Below are 23,291 nucleotides of genomic sequence, written 5' to 3'. Positions count from 1 at the left end.
GTGGAAACAGAGAGGGCATGAGAGAGGAGAGAAAGGGAGGGGCTGTCAGAGAGAGAAGAAAGGGAGGGAGGGATTGTCAGAGATAGAAGAGAAAGGGAGGGAGTGATGGACTGTCAGAGAGAGAGAAGAGAGATGCAGTGATGTAGGTAGAGACAGTGCAGGAGAGGTAACATTCATATTAGAAACAGTAACTGTGGAGACAGAGGCACTGATGTAGGTAGAGACAGTGTAGGAGAGGTAACATTCATATTAGAAACAGTAACTGTGGAGACAGAGGCAGTGATGTAGGTAGAGACAGTGTAGGAGAGGTAACATTCATATTAGAAACAGTAACTGTGGAGACAGAGGCAGTGATGTAGGTAGAGACAGTGTAGGAGAGGTAACATTCATATTAGAAACAGTAACTGTGGAGACAGAGGCAGTGATGTAGGTAGAGACAGTGTAGGAGAGGTAACATTCATATTAGAAACAGTAACTGTGGAGACAGAGGCAGTGATGTAGGTAGAGACAGTGTAGGAGAGGTAACATTCATATTAGAAACAGTAACTGTGGAGACAGAGGCAGCGATGTAGGTAGAGACAGTGTAGGAGAGGTAACATTCATATTAGAAACAGGGCTGTATTCATCAGGCATGTTCATCTCTCAGGTGCTTGTAAAATATTGAGCTGTGCTTAAAACAAGTGGTTATTTTCCGTCACATATTCATGAAGCATGCTGATCTCTACATGCATCCAGATCTGCTCTTCATTTTAGATGCGGATAACCAAGATAGAATGTGTTAAACAAGGGCAGGGCTTGTTTGAGTCTTCATCTTCAGCTCTTGATGAGTGAAAACAAATACTTAGTGACAACTTCATTATAGTTCTCATTTAAATAAGCACTTCAAATGTAATATTATAGCAATTACTTTTTGAAACTTCAAATCATAAACTTAAGTCTAAGGATGACTTAAATAAAATAAAAAACATAACCAAAAATGTTATATATTCTCTATCAATCACACATTGTATATGACACAGGCTGGGGATACAGTGGGGATTATAGTGAATTTTGCTATTCAATGTTGCTATTTGACAGGGCAGCGGTCCCTCGGGTTGATTGTTCACTGAGGGCTGCGTTCGTAGCCAGCGGTGTGCTCGCTCCCCTGAAGCTGCAGGTTCATCTCCCCTGTCTGATACACGCTTTCAAACATAGGTTTAAATATAAAGGAATTGTTACTGTCGTGCATTTCAGATTGCAGGTTTATGGAGTTCAGAATTGTAAATATCAGTGTTACTGTGGTGTGTTTCAGATTGCAGGTTTGTGGAGTTTAGAATTGTAAATATCAGTGTTACTGTCGTGCGTTCAGATTGCAGGTTTGTGGAGTTTAGAATTGTAAATATCAGTGTTACTGTCGTGCGTTTCAGATTGCAGGTTTGTGGAGTTCAGAATTGCAAATATCAGTGTTACTGTCGTGCGTTCAGATTGCAGGTTTGTGGAGTTTAGAATTGTAAATATCAGTGTTACTGTCGTGCGTTTCAGATTGCAGGTTTGTGGAGTTCAGAATTGTAAATATCAGTGTTACTGTCGTGCGTTTCAGATTGCAGGTTTGTGGAGTTCAGAATTGTAAATATCAGTGTTACTGTCGTGTGTTTCAGATTGCAGGTTTGTGGAGTTCAGAATTGTAAATATCAGTGTTACTGTCGTGTGTTTCAGATTGCAGGTTTGTGGAGTTTAGAATTGTAAATATCAGTGTTACTGTCGTGCGTTCAGATTGCAGGTTTGTGGAGTTTAGAATTGTAAATATCATTGTTACTGTCGTGCGTTTCAGATTGCAGGTTTGTGGAGTTCAGAATTGTAAATATCAGTGTTACTGTCGTGCGTTTCAGATTGCAGGTTTGTGGAGTTCAGAATTGTAAATATCAGTGTTACTGTCGTGCGTTTCAGATTGCAGGTTTGTGGAGTTCAGAATTGTAAATATCAGTGTTACTGTCGTGTGTTTCAGATTGCAGGTTTGTGGAGTTCAGAATTGTAAATATCAGTGTTACTGTCGTGCGTTTCAGATTGCAGGTTTGTGGAGTTCAGAATTGTAAATATCAGTGTTACTGTCGTGCGTTTCAGATTGCAGGTTTGTGGAGTTCAGAATTGTAAATATCAGTGTTACTGTCGTGTGTTTCAGATTGCAGGTGTGTGGAGTTCAGAATTGTAAATATCAGTGTTACTGTGGTGTGTTTCAGATTGCAGGTTTGTGGAGTTCAGAATTGTAAATATCAGTGTTACTGTCGTGTGTTTCAGATTGCAGGTTTGTGGAGTTCAGAATTGTAAATATCAGTGTTACTGTCGTGTGTTTCAGATTGCAGGTTTGTGGAGTTCAGAATTGTAAATATCAGTGTTACTGTCGTGTGTTTCAGATTGCAGGTTTGTGGAGTTCAGAATTGTAAATATCAGTGTTACTGTCGTGTGTTTCAGATTGCAGGTTTGTGGAGTTCAGAATTGTAAATCAGTGTTACTGTCGTGTGTTTCAGATTGCAGGTTTGTGGAGTTCAGAATTGTAAATATCAGTGTTACTGTCGTGTGTTTCAGGTAAACTGACCCCAGATCAGTTGCTGTGGAACAATCACTCCAAGCCGATGTATCTGTCTAGATAGTTTCAGTACACATGCCCTGTCAGAATAGTTTAGGGGTGGAATTACTGTATCAACATTCCTATCAGCTTTAACTCAGAGAACAAACTGCATCGTGTATCTGTGAATGAATATTGAACTGTGAAAAAGAGCCAGTGGTTAATATGGTGGTGATGGCTGGTGATGTCCTGATACCTGCTGCACAGGGAGAGTGAATCTACAGTGTGGAGGTTTTACTGTAGTGAAGTGAGAGCCAGTGGTTAATATGGTGGTGATGTCCTGATACCTGCTGCACAGGGAGAGTGAATCTACAGTGTGGAGGTTTTACTGTAGTGAAGTGAGAGCCAGTGGTTAATATGGTGGTGATGGCTGGTGATGTCCTGATACCTGCTGCACAGGGAGAGTGAATCTACAGTGTGGAGGTTTTACTGTAGTGAAGTGAGAGCCAGTGGTTAATATGGTGGTGATGTCTTGATACCTGTGTTAAAACATGTTTCTGCTGGACTAAGAAGTTCTGTTACTTTTACTCAAATTGTATTATTTATTGTTGTAGATCAAAAGACAGACAGTTTGTTTTCATTCTTACCTGTTTCCACGTCTGCAGGTTTCTTTTCCATCTTCTGTACTGATCATCCACACAGCTGATTAGACAAACAAAGACAGTGATATCAGGAATAATGTCCTGCCAGCTGTACTGAGCATATATAAGAGACATTTGAAATACTCATAGCCTGTGGGCATGTAAAATCCTCCATATTTGACTGTAATATAGCTTTAAACCCTGTGAGTGTACAATCCTCCCTATCTAACTGTAATACAGCTTTAAACCCTGTGAGTGTGCAATCCTCCCTATCTAACTGTAATATAGCTAATCCTGTGAGTGTACAATCCTCCCTATCTAACTGTAATACAGCTTTAAACCCTGTGAGTGTGCAATCCTCCCTATCTAACTGTAATATAGCTAATCCTGTGAGTGTACGATCCTCCCTATCTAACTGTAATATAGCTAATCCTGTGAGTGTACAATCCTCCCTATCTAACTGTAATACAGCTTTAAACCCTGTGAGTGTGCAATCCTCCCTATCTAACTGTAATATAGCTAATCCTGTGAGTGTACAATCCTCCCTATCTAACTGTAATATAGCTAATCCTGTGAGTGTACAATCCTCCCTATCTAACTGTAATACAGCTTTAAACCCTGTGAGTGTGCAATCCTCCCTATCTAACTGTAATATAGCTAATCCTGTGAGTGTACAATCCTCCCTATCTAACTGTAATATATATTTGAATCCCTCGAGCAAGAACAATCCTGCGTATCTAATTGTAATTTCTCTTTAAATCTCGCGAGCGTGTGCAATCCTCCCTGTCTGCGGAGTCTCTGGTAGAAATGTAGGAATTTGCTCCCACTCAGTAGTTGGGGTGGGTTAAAAGCACAGAAGTCCTGGCTAAGAGAACACCCCTCGGGAAGCAAGTGAAGTGTTCTCTTAACCCAAGTGTTCTCTTAGACAGAATTGACCACCGGACAGAATATGCCAAGTCCAATCACGATATGAATCAATAAATACAAATGTATTTATTACTTATGTCATGACGCACGTGCATCAACCTATGAAATTAACAGAATAAGTAAGAGAAAAGCAATAGGCAAGCATATGATAATAATAATAATAATAATAATAATAATAATAATAATAATAATAATAATAATAATAAAAATAATAATAATAATAATAATAATAATAATAATAATAATAATAATAAATAAATTAACTGACAAACTCTTGTTAATAAAATAACTGACAAACTCAATTCACAAACACCCCTACATATGGTAAAAATGCAGCAGCGTCTCTAACAGTAATTATAAATATGAGAATTAATTTTAACACAATGGTTATTAACACAGCACTGCCCTGCACACACGTTAACAATAAGATTACTCTTGAGATAACAAGTTTGTTCTGAAAAGATTGACTAAACCATTTGAATTTGAGTTTCTTACAAAACAGTATGTATCACTTTTGAATCGGTCGCAACGAATCGCTAGCGGTGCCAAAAAGATGTTATTTTAGGCGCAGTTCCTGTTCCTTTAGGCGGAGCGTTTCCAATGGGAAAATTCCATGTGAAAATCCTGTGTTCTCTGAGGCGAAGTGTACTCTTAGGAGGTGTTCCTGTATGTGGAGATGATTGTATTCAGAACAAATCAATGCCAGATACAAGTCAAGAAGGAGGGGCATTGCATAAGTGACTGCACTGGGAAAAGGGTTAAATCAACGTGAATTGAGTATCCATTACATTATTATTATGCTTAATCTATGATACATTGCTAAAATTCTAATTGTTCTTTCTTTGTGTGATGCTGAGTTAATTCATGCTTTCTTCTAGACTTGACTCTTGCCATGCTGCATTTGCTGGGCTTCCCCATCACACCTCATCACGTCTGCAGCTTGTTCAGAATGCAGCTGCTGGGGTTCTCATATCACTCCTGTGCTGGCCTCACTGCACTGGCTCCCAGTGTGTTTTAGAATTGACATATACAGCACTAAATGCGCATTTTAAGTTCAGGTAATGCTGGCGTTTTGTGCCTCCCAAAGGTAAAAGTGAACAGGAGAGGAGAAAGGAAGTGCATTTTAATGTGAATAAATACTTACTTTTATAGATTAGGTTTTTAAACTTGACCTACAAATATAATTGTATCTCTGGTATTTGCTTATTTTTGTAATTTTGTCTTTTATCGATCTTTCCTATTCATTTTCTGTTTTCTTCATTTCTTTTGATTTATTATTATTATTATTATTATTATTATTATTATTATTATTATTATTATTATTATTATTATTATTATCATTAGTAGTAGTGTTATTTAATGTTACTTTGCAAAATTGTAATACTTCTTGTAGTAAGTTTAATAAAATAAGTTTTCAGAGACGCAGGGTGAATTTTATTTTTTATCACCTTGTTTGTCTTTTGCAGACAGGAAGTGAGCGCCAACCACAAAACCAGCGAGCAACTTCCTGTAAAGGGGAGAGAGAGAGAGAGAGAGAGAGAGAGAGAGAGAGAGAGAGAGAGAGAGAGAGAGAGAGAGAGAGAGAGAGAGAGAGAGAGAGAGAGAGAGGTATTTTGGCTACTATTTGGCATTAGGATCATATTACAATTACACATAAACAAATAGCATTTAAATGATTTTAATGCAATGTTTTCAACACATATCAAGGAAGGAAGAAGCCATTTCCAGAGAGAAACGTGCTGTTCAATTCCCAGTGTGCACTGTGTTTTTGTATCAATACATTTTATTAACATGTAGGCAGAAGAGCAAGACAAACAGAAAGTCAGGACCTGTATAATCGAGTGTAAGTGTTGCGCAGTTACACCAGACTGCGGGACTGCAGTGAGATCTCTAAACTACATGCTCTGCATTCTGCTCCACACCCCGTTCACATGACTGAATCACTGAGAGGACAGTCTTACTCACATTACTAACAGATCAACAGAAAGTCAGGACCTGTATAACCGAGTGTAAGTGTTGCGCAGTTACACCAGACTGCGGGACTGCAGTGAGATCTCTAAACTGCATACTCTGCATTCTGCTCCACACCCCGTTCACATGACTGAATCACTGAGAGGACAGTCTTACTCACATTACTAACAGATCAACAGAAAGTCAGGACCTGTATAATCGAGTGTAAGTGTTGTGCAGTTACACCAGACTGAGGGACTGCAGTGAGATCTCTAAACTGCATGCTCTGCATTCTGCTTCAAACCCCGTTCACATGACTGAATCACTGAGAGGACAGTCTTACTCACATTACTAACAGATCAACAGAAAGTCAGGACCTGTATAATCGAGTGTAAGTGTTGTGCAGTTACACCAGACTGAGGGACTGCAGTGAGATCTCTAAACTACATGCTCTGCATTGTGCTTCAGACCCCGTTCACATGACTGAATCACTGAGAGGACAGTCTTACTCACATTACTAACCCATCAATAGCGATAGATTTCCATCACATATTTTATGACATTTTTACAGAAAAAAAAACCTATGAATACCTTTAACTTAATATAAATCTGTGTATATAAAGAGTGAAACCATTTTAGATCTCTACCTTGTTGTCTTGTTGACACGGCCGCACTGCGCACCAGGAAATCAACTTCCTCCCCACGCTGACAGGAAATGATGACGCACAGGAACTGCAAGCCCCAGCGCGGCAACCAAACCACCACCCCCGCCTCCCCTGAACTGAAACAGTTCAACTAACCACTGGTCCCTCCCTTTAAAGGGTAGCTAACCATCTTTAAAATCCATTCTTTCACCTCTTATTAGCTTTATTATCATTATCACTGGTCCCTCCCTTTAAAGGAGGGCTGATCATCTTTAAAATCCATTCTCTCACCTCTTATTAGCTTTATTAACATGATCACTGGTCCTCCTTCCTTTAAAGAAACAGCTTTGATAGAAATGCTCAGGTAATTCAGGATAAGAGATATATCCCATTTGGTAATGGTTACATTTTTATTTTAGCGAACCAGGTTTATGATAATAACCAAACAATCCTCTCTTCTCCACAGTGGATGTAACTCTGGACCCTGATACAGCACACCCTGTCTGCAGATGGGAAGTGAGTGAGACTGGGAGAGACAAGGCAGGATCTCCCTGACAATCCAGAGAGATTTGGTCGCTTGTCCTGTGTGCTGGGCAGGGAGGGCTTCACCTCGGGGAGACAATACTGGCAGGTGCAGGTGGGGGAGATTAAGGGCCAGCAGAGAGTCTGTCCAGAGGAAGGGGGGGTTCAGCATGACACCCCAGCGGGGTTACTGGACTGTGTGGAGGTGGAGTGGAGATGGGTTCACTGCTCTCACTGACCCCCAGACCCCCCTCCCCCAGAGCCTGAAGCCCCAGAAGCTGGGGGTGCATCTGGATTATGAGGAAGGGCAGTTCTCCTTTTACAATGTGGAGACCAGATCTCACATCTACACCTTCAATGACATGGAGTTCAATCCCAATGAGAAGCTCTATCCACTCTTCTGTACTTACAGTAATACAGACCTTGTGCTGGAGTCCCCTGACCCTGTCAGCGCTGCAGATTAAACACACATAGCTGTCTGAACCAGGAACCTATTCAAACAGCTCAGACAATCTCCTCTTCACTTCCACTGACACTCTGTGCTCTTTGGGCTGATGATAGTGAAGACCTTGTCATTGTCAACACTAGCCATGCTTACAGGCAAGAGTGGCAAGTCCTTTGCCTCGCCATTCCAGATTTATACGTGGAACAGGTGAAGGAAATGGCATCAAACAAAGCAATGACAAGGGCAGTGTGACTGATTTTAGTATCAGAATCCCTCTTCCTCCTTCCTTCCAATCCCCTCTCCCTTTACCACTCGTCCTCTCTAACCTTCCCCCCTCTCTCCATCTCCAATTGTGACATCATTAAAATCCTGAGAATCTGCAGCCTGTATGTAACTGTGTTCCAACTGGAATGAAAGCTGGTTTGAACATTCCTTACCACAGAATCAGGATCGCGCTCCTCTTTCTAGCACTTGATATATTCAACTGCATTTTACAGGGTAGCATTACCAATCTCATTGTGGTTGATGAGAAAAATATACCGATGCACAATGAAAATGCAACAGTCTAAGTTTTACATCAATAGTTCAATGGGCACATACACAATGTTATTTACATTTTACATAGTGAGCAGGTAGGTTTGTTGATTGTTTGAGTAGTATTGTTCTTAGGATAACAAAATACTGAGCTCAAGTCATGTGATTTCATAAAAATGCCAGGTGCTCAGTGTTTGGTATTTGAGTTGAGTTAAAATCGCCCAAATAAGTTGAAAATCTGTATAACTAGCCATTTGAAAAGACATGATTTTAGTTAACACTAGAACCGCTGAGATTTCAGACTACATACAACCACCACACCCTCAAAATGTGCGGCTCCATTTTAAAACAGCTTCGATATGAAAATGAAAAACAATCGAATACAACTTAATATTTTTATTTCTGAACATCATACATATCATTTTCAGAGCAGAAACACAGTATTTACATTGAAAATTAAACTTTTTTTTCAAAAAGAGCACATACAAATAAACATGAATAACTGTAATTAAATAAACTTTACGCAATAGACTTCTGTGTGAACAGGTATAGAAAGCTGCATGCACATGTAAAATTATAAAACACAAATAACTAGTTATAAAAGTAGCATAAAAGCGCTTTGAGTGAAACAGAGTTTAAAGGCTCTGCCTGTCTGTTCAGAGTTCTATTACAGCTTTCTCAGTACAATCTATGCAGAAAACACGCTTCTCAACTGTACCAGTGCATTTGCCACAAATTTGCCTTTTCACAACGGGCGCAGACAACCATGGGAGGATGCTGTAGATGAGGCATATGAGAGGAAGAAACTGCGGTATGCTCAACTAGCCACTGAAGCGGAACAGCGAGGATGGAGAGTTCGGGTTTACCCAGTGGAAGTGGGTTGTCGAGGATTTGTGGCACACTCTACAACCCGGTTTCTTAGAGACGTCGGAGTCAGTGGCCAAGAGTTGCGTCGCACAGTGAAGAACTTATCTGAAGCAGCAGAGAGGAGCAGCAACTGGCTGTGGTTGAGACGGAAAGATTCTGGCTGGGGATCTTAAGCACAATAGAAAGAAATAAACGCTGATGTACAGGTAAGTAAGCTGGGCTGAGTTGAGTGGGGGATGGAGGGGGTGATGCTGGGATGCCAGAATCACCGTCGAGCCCTCTTGAGGTGTCGTGGGCTAGTCGACAAAACACTGAGGATGGAAGGTGCCCACTTGAAGACCCCACAGATGTACCCTACTTAGCTCAATCCAGACGGTTGTCATGCTGATGCGCTGGGGAGGCCGCACTGTGGTTGATCCCCAGAGCCAGCATCGCAGCCGTTGTGTGTGCTGATGTGCCGGGGAGGCAAAATAAGCGATCACAGGAGACAGCATGACACTTCAGCCATTAATACCAGACAGAAGGATATCTACATCATCATATGGAAGGAAACGTAAATGGATGGAGACACATATGTTAGCTACATCTTAGTTGGTGCTTATCTTGACGAGAGCCGAGTTCAAATCAGCATGAAGTTTTAACATCTATTCTCGTGTAATGGAAATCATGAAGATCTGGATACGTCCAGTGACTGCTGTGAATAGTGCAGCTGGCAACAAGGGAAAGACCTTGTGACAGCCTGGAGAGGCAGCTGACAGGAGGAAAGAGACCCCATTGGGGCTGGTAAGGGTTAGCTACCCTTGTCTGCAGTACCCAGCTCTGTGTTTACAGGATGCTGGAGACACCCGCCCAAGGCTTCTAAGAAATTAAAGAGAAAAAAACCCCTAGAGTCTGCGAGAGCGGGGGCGGAAGATGACTCAACGTTGGACAACACGGTTAACGACTTAGGAACGGAAACCGATATGAGTATGGAGAGTACTTCACAAAAGACTAGTTCAAGATCTGCAGTTAGCAAAGACATGGAACTCCAGGTTTGTGTCTGCGGCTGGAGCAAGGCGACAACGGTCAGGGGTTTGAAGATTCATCAAGGGAGAATGAAATGCTTGAGGGAGAATGAAATGCTTGAGGGAGAAGGGACAAGGGCCTCGCATTGATCAGTACTTCTTACGAAGTCAGTCAAGTCAGTCGAATGAAATCCAGCGACAGGAAGCAAACCACAGTTCGCAGGATATCAGCACCCCTGTCATAGATGTGAGGAGGACTTGCATGGACACAGTTAGTGATGAACCTAATGATCCTTGTGAACCCGGTCAGACAAACCAGCATAAGAGAGAAAAGAACCTCAACGGGCACAAGCCTGGAGTTAAATGGCCAAGAGCTTGTGAGAAAACTGCATGGGACACAGTAAACACAGATCTCTGCGTCGCATTGGAAAGATTAAGTGGAACAGTTGAAAAGAAGCTGGATAAATTTGGGGACATCATCTACGCATATGGAAGTGAGAGGTTTGGAGTTGAAAAAAGGAAGGAAAAAGTACAAACTATTCCTGGAAAGTCTAGACGGCAGCAGGAGATTGAACGCTTAGTTAGAGAAAGGAGACAGCTGAGGAAGCAATGGAGAAGAGCAGAACAAAGTCAGAAGGAGGGACTCAATCTCTTACAAAGGGTCATAAAAGATAAGCTTGCAACATTGCGCAGAGCTGAGCGCCTACAGAAATGCTACAAAAAAGAAGTTATTCACCAGTGAGAAGAATGGCCCACTAAAAGCATCTAAGGTTGAGCTGGAGAGATATTTGGAGGAAACACATACAGATTCAAAAAGGCAGGAGCCTATGTCAATTCCGTCAGTCATCCCACCTATTAATCCACCAGAATACCAAATGGAGGACTGTGCACCTAAGTGGAAAGAAGTAGAGCAAGCTGTGAAAAAAGCAAGGGCTTCATCATCTCCAGGGCCTAATGGAGTTCCGTACAGAGTGTACAAGAGTGCTTCAGGAGTTCTACGAATTCTGTGGAAATTGATGAAAGTGGCATGGGAAAAACAGGTTGTACCAAGAGCATGGTGCCGAGCAGGTGGAGTCTTTATACCTAAAGAAAAAGATTCTACAAGCATCAGTCTGTTTCGTCCTATTTCCCTATTAAACGTAGAAGGCAAGATGCAAAGGCTGCCCTTCGAATTGATGATATCATGGGGTAAGTTCAGCATGGAAGAGGGGGTCTTGGTCTCAGTTCAGCTCCTCCTACATGGCACAAGGCAGCCCCAGCTCAAAGAAGGAAGCTGGTAGTCAATGAGGTGCAAAAGCAGGAGGAGAGGATGAGGTGTAAACAGGCCGTTTCCCAGGCCATGCAGGGAGAATGGATGAGATGGGAGAGTGTGGAACAACGCAAGATTGGCTGGCAAGACCTATGGTCAATGGAACAGAGCAGAATCAGTTTCCTCATCATGTCAACATATGATGTTCTCCCATCACCACAGAACCTAAACCTCTGGGTAGGAGAGGATCCCTCATGTCCTTTGTGTTCATCACCTGCAGCATGAAGTTTTAACATCTACTCTCGTGTAATGGAAATCATCTGTTTTTATTCCATTTGCCAGTCGGCTTTCATGTCTCTTATCAAAATGTTTCTGCCGTAGCTTCAGGGCTAGCTGCAAAATGAAGTCCCTCCAAGTGCTTGTGTTGCCGGTGCACTCCTTGTACAAAACCAAAGCGTTGATGTCTGCCAGGTACAAAACATTATAAAAAACAGCCACAGGTCACCTGCGAGTACCAACTTTGACAGAATACAGCCGTGCCATTTGATCCAGTACATCTACACCGTACTTCGTTGTGTTGTAAAATGCAACAGTCTCTGGCTTTCGTTTAGCATCAGTCCCGATGGTCACTGATCTGTGCAGACCTCAGAATACGCACATTTTTTTTTTTTTTTGCACCGTCACAATCATAGTGGCACAGTCGTTCTGCCTGAGAAATGTAGTGTAAATAATAATAATAATAATAATAATAATAATAATATATGATGTGTAGAATGACTTTCATCAGTGTTTCAAGCACTCAGCAGGATTATAATACGTTATTTCAGAATGACTTTGATTTTATTACAAAGCCCAGACTAAATTGTCGGCTGTATTGTATTGATTTCAATATGCCGCATAAACTGCGGAACTGGCGGTTGAAGAAGCAAGTGCTTATATCCTATTCATTTTTACAATTCTGCATGTTTACGATTATGCTTTACCAGACCCCTTTGTGCTTTACAGTGCTTCACTACGCTTTACCATACCTCTGTGTACTTTACAATGCTTCCCCATGCTTTATTACACTTTGCTGTAGACAGCTTAATACATTTTAGAAAGTTGTGTAACTCTGTATTGTATATGAAATTAATGACTCGGTTAAATTATAAGTGGTTTTTTTATTATTATTATTTGTGTTTACTATCAAAATAGAAATCAAAAAAACCATTTGCAATGAAAGAAAGTGCGTTTTATTATTTAACCGGCAACAATAACATAAATACACAAGACAGTGAACTCAGTCTCGTATGAGTCGAAGAATGAAAGCAGTTTGTTGTTCAATATTTTTGTTTTTAATTCATTGCTATAATACCGTATTTACCTTACGTCCTCCTCCTCTCCCTCTCTCTCTCTCTCTCTCTCTCTCTCTCTCTCTCTCTCTCTCTCTCAAGCTTCCGGTTGTCAGCAAAGGCGTCTGGGACTTCGAGGAGCAAACAGCCGGCCACAGTGCCTCTGGGAGTAGTAGTTGTTAAGCGAATCGTAGCGTTGGTGTGATTGAAAGGTAGTAAAGGCGTAGAAAAACAAAACTGACGCTTGTCAGGAGATATGGAGAAGCAAGAGCAGATACATTTAATAGAACATAATAATAATAAAGCAGGTACATCGGGACAGAGAGAGAAACACAAAGTCAGAGAGCTCATGTTAACGTCATTTTGTAAATGTATGTTCTGTATTTATTACATCATGACAGTTTAATGTACCCGGTTGCACTTTGTGAAAATGAATAACACTTGAGTGTATAATCGCTGTGCATCTCATTTCATATTGTACTTTTAGTAAACTATTTAATTATGAATCCTGCATTGTAACACCTGTAAATCGCCTTGGATAAAGGCGCGGCTGTGATTGATTCTGGCAACACGACACGGTTGTTGTTGTTATTATTTTCTTTCTTTCTTTCTTTCTTTCTTTCTTTCTTTCTTTCTTTCTTTCTTTCTTTCGTTCTTTCTTTCTTAGCAGACGCCCTTATCCTTATTTTTGTTCTGTTGCCAAACCCCGCCTCGCTGCGCAGTGTTTGTGAACTCATTTCATAACTCCGCTAGTCTGACTTCCTGCAGTTTTCAGTTTCGTTTCTCTTGCTTTCTCCCTAACGAACAGCAGCGATGGTGACAGCGACGTCTCCAGAGGAGAAGTTCTCCTGCTCCGTGTGTCTGGACCTCTTCACCGAGCCCGCAACCATTCCGTGGGGACACAGCTTCTGTCTGGACTGTATCGGGAGCTACTGGGACCAGAGTGACCAAACCGGCGTGTACAGCTGCCCCCAGTGCCGGGAGACTTTCACTCCCAGACCCGTTCTGCGCAAAAACAACATCATTAACGAAATTGAAGAAAACGAGAAGACTCGACTCGAAAAGGTATGTACGTTACCTGTGCTATAGCCCTCTGATAGTACTAAAGAAAATATATTCTCGAAATCGGTAAAGGCCTACTCTTTGTAACTTTGACGTGCAATGACAGCCTCTCCAAACTATTACTGTTCTGATACTGTGTTATGGAACGAGGCGAAACCCTTGCGTTGGAAGCTATGTTTAAAATATCGCTATGTACTTAAAATGTAATATGTGTTTTTCATTGGTGATTTTGAATACATTTTAAAACATGGTGATGACGTGGAACTTTACTTACCTCACACTTTGCTTCAGCGTATACTTCATTAAAATGCGTGTCACCCCCTATCTGATTGTTCAAAGTGATTCGTTATTTAAGTTGCTCTGATCTGCTACTATTTTATAAACTAAATATATGGTATTAGGAAACCACCACTTCATTAGCACAATGTCTGTCCTTTTCTGTGCATGCACTTGATGTATTTTGCTACCTGAAATGGGGCTGTGATTCACTGCTGCTATAATTAACAATCAGAAACAAGAACTACGGTAGAAAACGAATCTATAGATACACAGTATATATGTCATGATTACCAGATGAAGAGATGAAACACAGGGTCAGATTGATTAAACGCACACATAAGCACATTTCTCTGGCTTTTTATTTTTCAGAAGACACTACTCTTTATTTACACTTCCATCCAAACTGCAGCCGAGGGGGAAATACCTTTTTAAACTTCTAGTACAGCCTAGTTGTCTACAAAGCTCTGGTATTTACATACTTTTCCAGTATTTGTTTATGAATGCCTGCATTTCGTTTCTGTTCTACGTTTTAAACCAGTATATTTAATTGGTCTTTTCTTTGCTAACCGTTTGTCAGATTGAGTCGACTATACCCTCTGTTTGGGTTGCCTGTGACATTTTGATGTCTTTGATGTGTTTTTGTTTGTTGTGTGTGTGTGTGTGTGTGTGTGTAATAAATATATATATATATATATATATATATATATATATATATATATATATATATATATATATATATATATATATAATTTGCAGCTTTGTGCAAATAAAAAAAAATATATACTGTATTCCTTCGAATTTAAGACGCAGCCCAAATTTATTACCCTCAATTTGAGGAAAAAATAAAACATGAAATAAATATGAATTTACAAAGATACAACCTCAATTGCGCTGTTGTATTGGTCGAAACTGACACAAAACAGTGTTGTTGTAGATTAACCACAGAGCTTGTTTATTGTGCTGCGTCCTGAATAATACTTCAGATGGCGTTTCACTCACTCACTCACGGCATCACACATCCTGGCACAGCAAGCACGACACAACAGCATCAGGCAACATGTAACCCAGCAACCACAACAGCATCAGGCAACATGTAACCCAGCAACCACAACAGCATCAGGCAACATGTAACCCAGAAACCACAACAGCATCAGGGAACATGTAACCCAGCAACCACAACAGCATCAGGCAACATGTAACCCAGAAACCACAACAGCATCAGGGAACATGTAACCCAGCAACCACAACAGCAGAAAAAGAAATCCCCAAAACATCTGTTTGGGAGGGGATATTTTTGATCGTGGAAAACTGTAAAATGTTTTCGCACTTTCTTTTGTGACCTTTCAGTATACCGTATCTTTCTCCTGTTGAACTGTAACTTGATTGAGACCATAGGCACCTAACCCATAGAGCACAGGGGAGGCAAGTGATATATTTTGCCACTCTATTTTTTGCTCAGTGTATACACACTATTATATGTTTTGTTTTGGTTCAGCCTTTTAAACAGTTTAAAATGTAATACAAAAAACAGAGTCATTCAGAAGACGTCGTAAGTCCAATATTGATAAAAAAAAATTTAAAAAATCAATAAAACGCACCCTACACGAACATTGGTTTGACCCACAGTCCGAAATGCACTGTTTACTACAGAAGAGAGGCAGTTTGGCTACTACAAAATATTAATTAAATATAGGCTAGGTACAGTGATGTAGTCGAGGGTATCTGCAGGTAAACGGCGTTAACCCACTTTGAATTTGGGCAATATAGCGTTTACCCACTTCTCATATAAGAGATAGAGAGTTTACTCACTTCTCATATAAGAGATAGAGAGTTTACCCACTTCTCATGTAAGAGATAGAGAGTTTACCCACTTCTACTCTCCTCAAATCCTGTGCTAAAGACAAGATATTTTGACAGTGAGTGTCTGCGTTGTGTTGCGAGACTGACAGCTGAGAGCTCTCACTCAGAACTGCAGTGTGACTACTGGACTGCATGTTGTGTGTGTGTAAAAATGTACTAAAACATGAATAGCCAAAAATAAACTGATTTATAAGGGATTGTGGCAAAGTGCCCCGTCCCTGTGTGCATTTGTGTGTTGCGTGCGTATGTTAATGTTGGTGTATAGATTGGTACACGGGATATAAACGGGTCTGTGTTTCACGTGTATTTAAATAGTGTATATTTGTATTTAGGCACGAGGAGAGCACAAATCACTTCACGTGCTGGTTAAATGTAATATGTGAGCACGGGGTTGCACAGAATTAATTCACGTGCTGGGATTCAAGTGAATAATTAATTAGTAATTGAATCCCAGCACAATAGTATATATAGACGCACATTTCTTGCACTCAGGGTTGGGTGTTCGGAAGAGGAGAACGGGTGAGAGAGAGAGGAGTAAAAGTAAAGTGAAGAAAGAGCGTAAATATAAGTGTTTGTTCTCACCGTGTTTGTTTGTCTCCGTGCACCGTTTGTTTAGTGTTAGTCCGTTTTTGTATGTCTGTTTATTTTGGCGCAAGTGCCGTGTCCTGTTTTGTGCTGTTTACAACCGTTTTATTTGTTAAATAAACGCTGAGTGCAGCCATTGCACTCAGCTCATCACAACCACTGTCTTTGTTTGGATTCCTTTCTGGTCTGACGCAACCCACTCTGGCCGTCTTTGTGACAGGGATACAGAGTTTACTCACTTCTACTCTCCTCAAATCCTGTGCTAAAGACAAGATATTTTAACAGTGAGTGTCTACGTTGTGTTGCGAGACTGACAGCTGAGAGCTCTCACTCAGAACTGCAGCGTGACTACTGGACTGCATGTTGTGTGTGTGTAAAAATGTACTAAAACATGAACAGCCAAAAATAAACTGATTTATTATTGAGATTATGACTGGAGTTACATGAGATTACAACATCAATAAGTGCATTAGTATTGTAATACAATTACCATGCCATTAAATTCAGCAAACCACGCAGAAGTTAGAATTGAATATCGGAGCTCTTCAGCACGGCTCTTTTGGCCCACAGACAGACAAACGTGGTAAAGTATGGCCTGTATTGGTTAATTCATTATCCGGATTATGAATTCTGGATTATGAAAGTTGAAAATCAAAAAATAATATAAAATCAGGAAGAATTTAACATTTTTTGAAAGACTGAAAATGTCGTCCGTATCATGAACATAATAATCATAGAACAAACATACGTTTAATTCAGATATAGCAGCCTGATAAGATTTTCATTTGAAATACTGTAGTTTTAGAAACATTTATAAAGACTAAGGTGTCTGCAACCAGGCGTTGTCAGCACAGTACTTTGAATTCACCGTTTGAAAGCCTCCTCAGCTTCCCAAGCTGGTGAGTTTTTCTGCTTATATGGTGGAGCCATGGCGAGCACATCCTTCCTTTAAGAGCTTTCAAGCTCTAAAACAGAGATAGAAGATAGAACAGAGATAGTGCAGTTTCCTGAGCTTCACAACATTGTATATTTTCTCCAGGGGTTGCAGCGTTTTCTTGCATGTTTGTATATGGAGGGCTTGGGAGGATTTTAAATCATTAAAAAAAGCTCCAGAAAACCTCTTCAAATCCATGTTTACCTTCAAATCCATATTTACCTAAAAAATGTAATGAGGAAGTCAGCAGGTTTGCGTTGCTGCGGGGCTGTGAACTGGTTTAAGTTCAACTACAACTCTAAATAGAATGGTGTTAGCACTAGGAATAATCTGAAGCACTGCTATTTCAGAATAACAGGAGCCTGTTTTTACTGTAGTGAAGTAAGCTAGAATGTTTTTTTTTCATTCAAAATTTGTCATTCTTTATTCAAAATTGAATCTTTTTTCATTTAGTACTTGCCAATTATTTGTTATTTTTCTCCCAGTTTGTCATATCCAATTATTTTTAGGCTCGGCTCACCGCTACCACCCCTGCGCTGACTCGGGAGGGCGAAGATGAACACACACTGTCCTCCGAAGTGTGTGCCGTCAGCTGACCACTTTTTTCACACTGCGGACTCACCGTGCAGCCACCCAAGAGCTACAGCGTCGGAGGACAACGCAGCTCTCGGGCAGCTTACAGGCAAGCCCGCAGGCACCCGGCCAGACTACAGGGGTCGCTGCTGTGCGGTGAGCTGAGGACACCCTGGCCGACCTAAACCCTCCCCAATGCCTGTATTTGAAATTTTTAATTGTTTTTATGCTAAATGCCCCGTCTGTTTTCTCTCTACATTTCTGCATTTGTTGGGAGAAATGCGTGACTTTTGTTGAATTGCTTTCTGATTTTGTTTTAAATTAGAACCCAAGATTTTCTTTTTCAAAGGCATAACCTTTGTTTGGACTTGTTTTGCCATACTTACTGGTCTGGATTTTGAAAAAAATTACATGCATTTTCAGTTTTAATTGTATTTTATTTAATTAGTTTAACAGCAGTGTTCCATGAACAGTAATTGGTTGCACTCGAGCCCCTCCTCCTTCCCTGTGTGCCTTCTGATCCAGCGATCGAGGCTTGTTTATTTATTTATTTTTTTAAAGACCCGCTTACATTTTTTTTGTACAGAATAACATACCCTTGTGTATGGGCTGCATTGTTTACTAATCAGGGTGCAGTTTTACTGAAATCTCTGATAGAAATCAGGCACGTCCATCACACTGGTAGGTTAGCATTTAAAAAAAAACAAATTTCATTTAACATCAGTAAGTACTTAAGCCTAATAATTAAAAAATACCATTTATTTTCTGTTTTCATAGGTATATTATGACCCTGTCTCAGATGGGGGTACGCGGTAGACTAGATTTTTTGGAAAGGGGTACGGAGCCTAAAAGGTTTGAAAACCACTGGCATGATACATTATATACAAGGTTAGGATGTGAAAAGAAAACTCATTGGATGCGTAAAAGTAAAATAGTAGCAGCAACACAGCAGCTAATAGCAGAGATCAGGCTTAAAGAGCATGGAAAGCAAAAGAGAACAGGTGGGTCTTGAGAGCTGATTGAAAGCGAGCGACGGTGGGAGCATCACGCACCGAAGCTGGAAGTACCATTGGCATTTAAAAATGTAAGGATTTTTACCAAGTTGTTTTACTAAAGAATCCCCCTATAATATGCAATGCATGCCTAAAATATCAAGAAAACTCACACAGCCGATTTGATTTGTACAGGAAATGGTATATACTACATTATATGTACTGCCTTATCAATAATCTGCTTTATCAATATGAAGTCCTGTTGGTATTTTAAAATGCTTGAAGGGTTTATTTTCCATGTTATTTTATGAAGGGAATCCCCAGCTCCCGCTCCTGTCTCTGCTGAGCTCGGAGACGTGCCTTGTGATTTCTGCCCCAGCGAGATAAAGCGCGGAGCGGTCAGGTCGTGTTTGACGTGCCGGGGCTCGTACTGCGAAGCGCACCTGCAGCCACACTACGAGACCGCGGGGTTGAAGAGGCACGCGCTGGTCCAGCCTCTCAGAGATTTGGAGCAGAAGCTTTGCAAACAGCACCAGAGATTGCTGGAGCTTTACTGTAGAACCGATCAGAGCTGTATCTGCATGACCTGTGCTCTCAAAGATCATCAGAATCACGCTGCTATCCTAGCAGAGGAGGGGAGAGTGGAGAAACAGGTATGCATTAGAAACAGGACTGTATTTCTTTTTATGGTAAAAACATATTATTTATAAACATAATATTCATTAAAGCAGAAAAATAGGCATTCACATTCAATCAAAATTAATAATTCTCTAGTTAGTATGCAAATAATGTTTCTAAATATTTAAATGCTTACCTGTGAACTATAACGCTGTCCAACAGGTGCTTCGGACTTTGAGCCAGTCCATTCAATAGGGGCAGCCGGACTGGCAGGCTGACAGTACAGATTGACAACATTGCAATGCATTGGCGGTTATCTCTTGACTATTTATTTAAATGATGTTCTATCCCCTCAATCTGCTTTGAAATGGACTCACCCCAAACTTGATGTTACCACTATAACTTGACTATCTTCAGTGAATTAACAAACTATTTTACTGTCAAAGAGCAGCAAACATAATTTTTTTATTTATACTTTGTATCCACATTATTATTATTAATATTATACAAGTAGTAATGGTACGACAGCGTCTGTCACTTTAATAAGCCCCGCCCCTTTTGATTGATTTATGACCCCCAAGCCCCGCCCCTTTCACACCTTCTGATTGATTTATGACCCTAAGCCTCGCCCCTTTCACATCTTTTGATTGATTTATGACCTTAAGCCCCGCCCCCTTCCACGTCCCTGAGTGGTTTATGACCCTTAAGCTCCTCCCCTTTTTCCAACGGTTTGATTGATTTATGACCCTTAAGCCCCTCCCCCTTTTCCCACGCTTTGATTGATTTATGACCCTTAAGCACCTCCCCTTTTTCCCACGCTTTGAGTGATTTATGGCTCTAAAGCCTCGCCCCTTTTTCCCACGCTTTGAGTGATTTATGGCTCTAAAGCCTCGCCCCTTTTTCCCACGCTTTGAGTGATTTATGACCCATCCCTTTTTTACCGTACATCCGTCAAAAATAGCCCTACCTAAAAATGGCATCTGTTGTATCCTTATTTTATAGACTATTACAAAGAAAAGGTAGAAAGAAAGAAGAGAAAGCAAGTTGTATTAGTGCGTTGTTTAAAAAATAACGTATGAAAATGTAATTTAGAAAAAATGTTAGCCGGTGGAGGACTTTGACCCCCCACGTCCTTATTGCAGAGAGCGGGTACAGCGCAGGCATGTTTGGACATGTTGTAGGGTATGACGCTATCTATGGGAGGGGCTTGTATAAGGGTTCTAATAAAAAGGAGTTTCTTATTTGAGGTTCATACTGCTTAAAAGAGAAGAATCATTAGCATGGATTCCGCAGCATTTGGCTATATTTCAGACAGCTCTTGCGACGAGTGGTTTGATTTTGATTATGTTCCAGAGAATAGGGATGCTGAAGATCCCGAGGCGCCGTGGCAATGGTGTGTATCTGAAAAGTGTGTTTTCTACCTTCTTACGATCTGCCGAACCAGAGTCTACCTACCACCCCTCCTACGGAGCCGGAGATTCCAACCGAACCTGTCTTTACACCGTTGTCTCACGCTCTTCCTACAGAACCCCCGGAGGATCACGACGACCCCGACAGCCTTTACGGAGTGACATTCACAAGAATCCTCAAGATTGTCAAGGGCCTTCTGGCCTCTCTACTGGAAGTGATCATAGACCGGGATCTGCAGAAAAATTGCGCCGGTTGCGCCGTGGACCACCCCAGCCAGAGACATCATAGCTGTCTCTTTGAAGCAGACTACGGTTATTTCAACAAGAGGTTTGAAGAACTAATAGCTAAAATACACGTACCTTGGTTAAAGATTCTGGTTTCTAAGGCTCTTCATCTACTCGATTTTTTCCTACCTCTGAACAAGATTCAGAAGCTGGTTGAGGATTGTTTAATTGAACTGAGACCTGAACCTTACATAAAAGAGAAGCTCCAGCAGCTGCAACAGGACCTGGATGAAAGGACTCAAGAAGTGGTTAACAAGATAACTAGATCTTTCTATCACAGAAACTTTACAGAACCCCAGGCTCCTCTGACTTATTACAGGGTTTTTGACTTTGAAGATGGGGAACCGCATGACTCGGGACAGAATGCAGAGTGAGTTGGAGGGTCTTCTGTTTGAACTCGTAGTTGACAAATTGGCTTCCCGGGCCCTCTTTAAAAACCCCTTGTCTGTCGATGTAAAACGTTTCACTGAGCTAAAAAGAGCTACGCTTGAAATACACGCCTTGGTGGATCCTAAATATTGGGCTGAAATGATTGCTGATTCTGTAAAATGTGAAATACCTTTAAATGTTTTTCTAACGGCGATGATCCCTGAAATGTTTTACACTGTGTACCCCTGTAAATGGGAGTATTTACTGGTGTTGTATACATACGTGTCTGAAGCTTGTCTTTATCATCTCGTCAATGGTCTGAATACAGATATCTCTAGAGCTGTAAAAGATACTGTGTCTTGTTTAATGCATTACTATGAAAGGCAATGTCGCCTGTTTATGCGTCGTTTAAAGTATCCAATCATAATTGTTAATCTGTATACTGTGTGAATAAACCCTTTTGTACTTTACAATCACCGAATTTGTTTGACTTTTTTTCTGAAGGGATGACTCTTCAGCAAATGAAACGAATTTACTATGATGTTTCAAATCCTGGTGGGTTTGGAGGGCAACAGTCTCTACAGAGAGTTCTTAGGGAGGAGGGGTGTAGGGTTAGTGATAAGGATATAGCTGAATGGTTATCTGAACAAGACACTTACACCCTACATAAACCCTCTAGAATAAACTTTAAAAGAAACAGCGTATTTGTATCTAATATTGACGATCAATGGCAGGCTGATTTAGTAGATATGTCTAGTCTGTCAAAGAAAAATAACCGCAACAAGTTTATGTTAACATGCATAGATGTTTTATCCAAATTTGCATGGGTTCAACCTCTAAAAAACAAAACAGCTGGGTGTGTGACAAAGGCTTTCAAGAAAATCCTTGAAAGCGGTCGTTCACCCAAAAATTTGCAAACTGATAAAGGTAAAGAATTTTTAAAGAAGTCCTTTCAAAACTTGTTAAAAAATATATAGTATTGCACACTTTACCACCGGTAATGAATTAAAAGCCTCTGTTGTTGAAAGGTATAATAGGACTCTAAAGACTAAAATGTGGAAATATTTTACAGCCTTCAACACTCATAAGTATTTAGATAAGCTAAAATAATTGGTTCGCTCTTATAATAATTCTTACCATAGAAGTATTAAAATGAAACCTTCAGAAGTTAATGAAGACAATTCCTTTAAAGTTTTTAAGAATCTATATACTCAGGAATTCCCGTACAAACCACCTAAATTCAAGTTTCAGATTGGGGATGCTGTTAGAGTATCAAAATTAAGGGCCCCCTTTATAAAAGGTTATGAGCAGACATACACGGATGAGATTTTTAATATATACGAACGATTGCCTAGGAAGCCCCCTGTATACAGGCTGAAGGATTATGACGGAGAGGAAATAAATGGGACCTTCTACGAGCTTGAATTACAGAAGATAAAAGGGACGGAAGATAGACTGTTTACGGTAGAGAAAATCTTAGCCAAGAAAAAAGAAAAAGGTACAAAGTATTGTCTTATAAAGTGGCGGGGTTGGCCGGACAAATTTAACAGCTGGATCAAGGCCAAGCAGCTGCAGAATATTAAGGGGACTCCATCATTGTAGATTTCATTACACCGTGGCTACTGACAAGATGGATCAAACCTCCTTTTATGTGACTCTACCCAGTAAC

General features: G+C 40.6%; 1 protein-coding gene across 3 annotated transcripts in view; it reads right to left on the bottom strand.

Annotated features, from left to right (window-relative positions):
* Positions 1 to 6,847, bottom strand: part of LOC117965865 (uncharacterized) — a 189,850-nt gene extending 183,003 nt beyond the window's left edge. For all 3 annotated transcript variants that reach the window (XM_059011949.1, XM_059011947.1, XM_059011950.1), the window contains exons 1-3: positions 6,708 to 6,847; positions 5,559 to 5,617; positions 3,190 to 3,244 (exon numbers count right to left, since the gene is read on the bottom strand). In XM_059011949.1, the coding sequence (XP_058867932.1) occupies positions 3,190 to 3,220 (31 nt within the window). In that variant the 5' untranslated portion in view covers positions 3,221 to 3,244; positions 5,559 to 5,617; positions 6,708 to 6,847. The remainder of the gene's footprint in view (positions 1 to 3,189; positions 3,245 to 5,558; positions 5,618 to 6,707) is intronic.
* Between the last annotated feature and the right edge of the window lie 16,444 nt (positions 6,848 to 23,291).

Source organism: Acipenser ruthenus, chromosome 43 (genome assembly GCF_902713425.1).
Source record: "Acipenser ruthenus chromosome 43, fAciRut3.2 maternal haplotype, whole genome shotgun sequence".
In the NCBI taxonomy this organism is placed as follows: domain Eukaryota; kingdom Metazoa; phylum Chordata; class Actinopteri; order Acipenseriformes; family Acipenseridae; genus Acipenser; species Acipenser ruthenus.
Note: the sequence above shows the minus strand (reverse complement) of the source record. Positions and strands in the feature narration are given on the sequence as shown.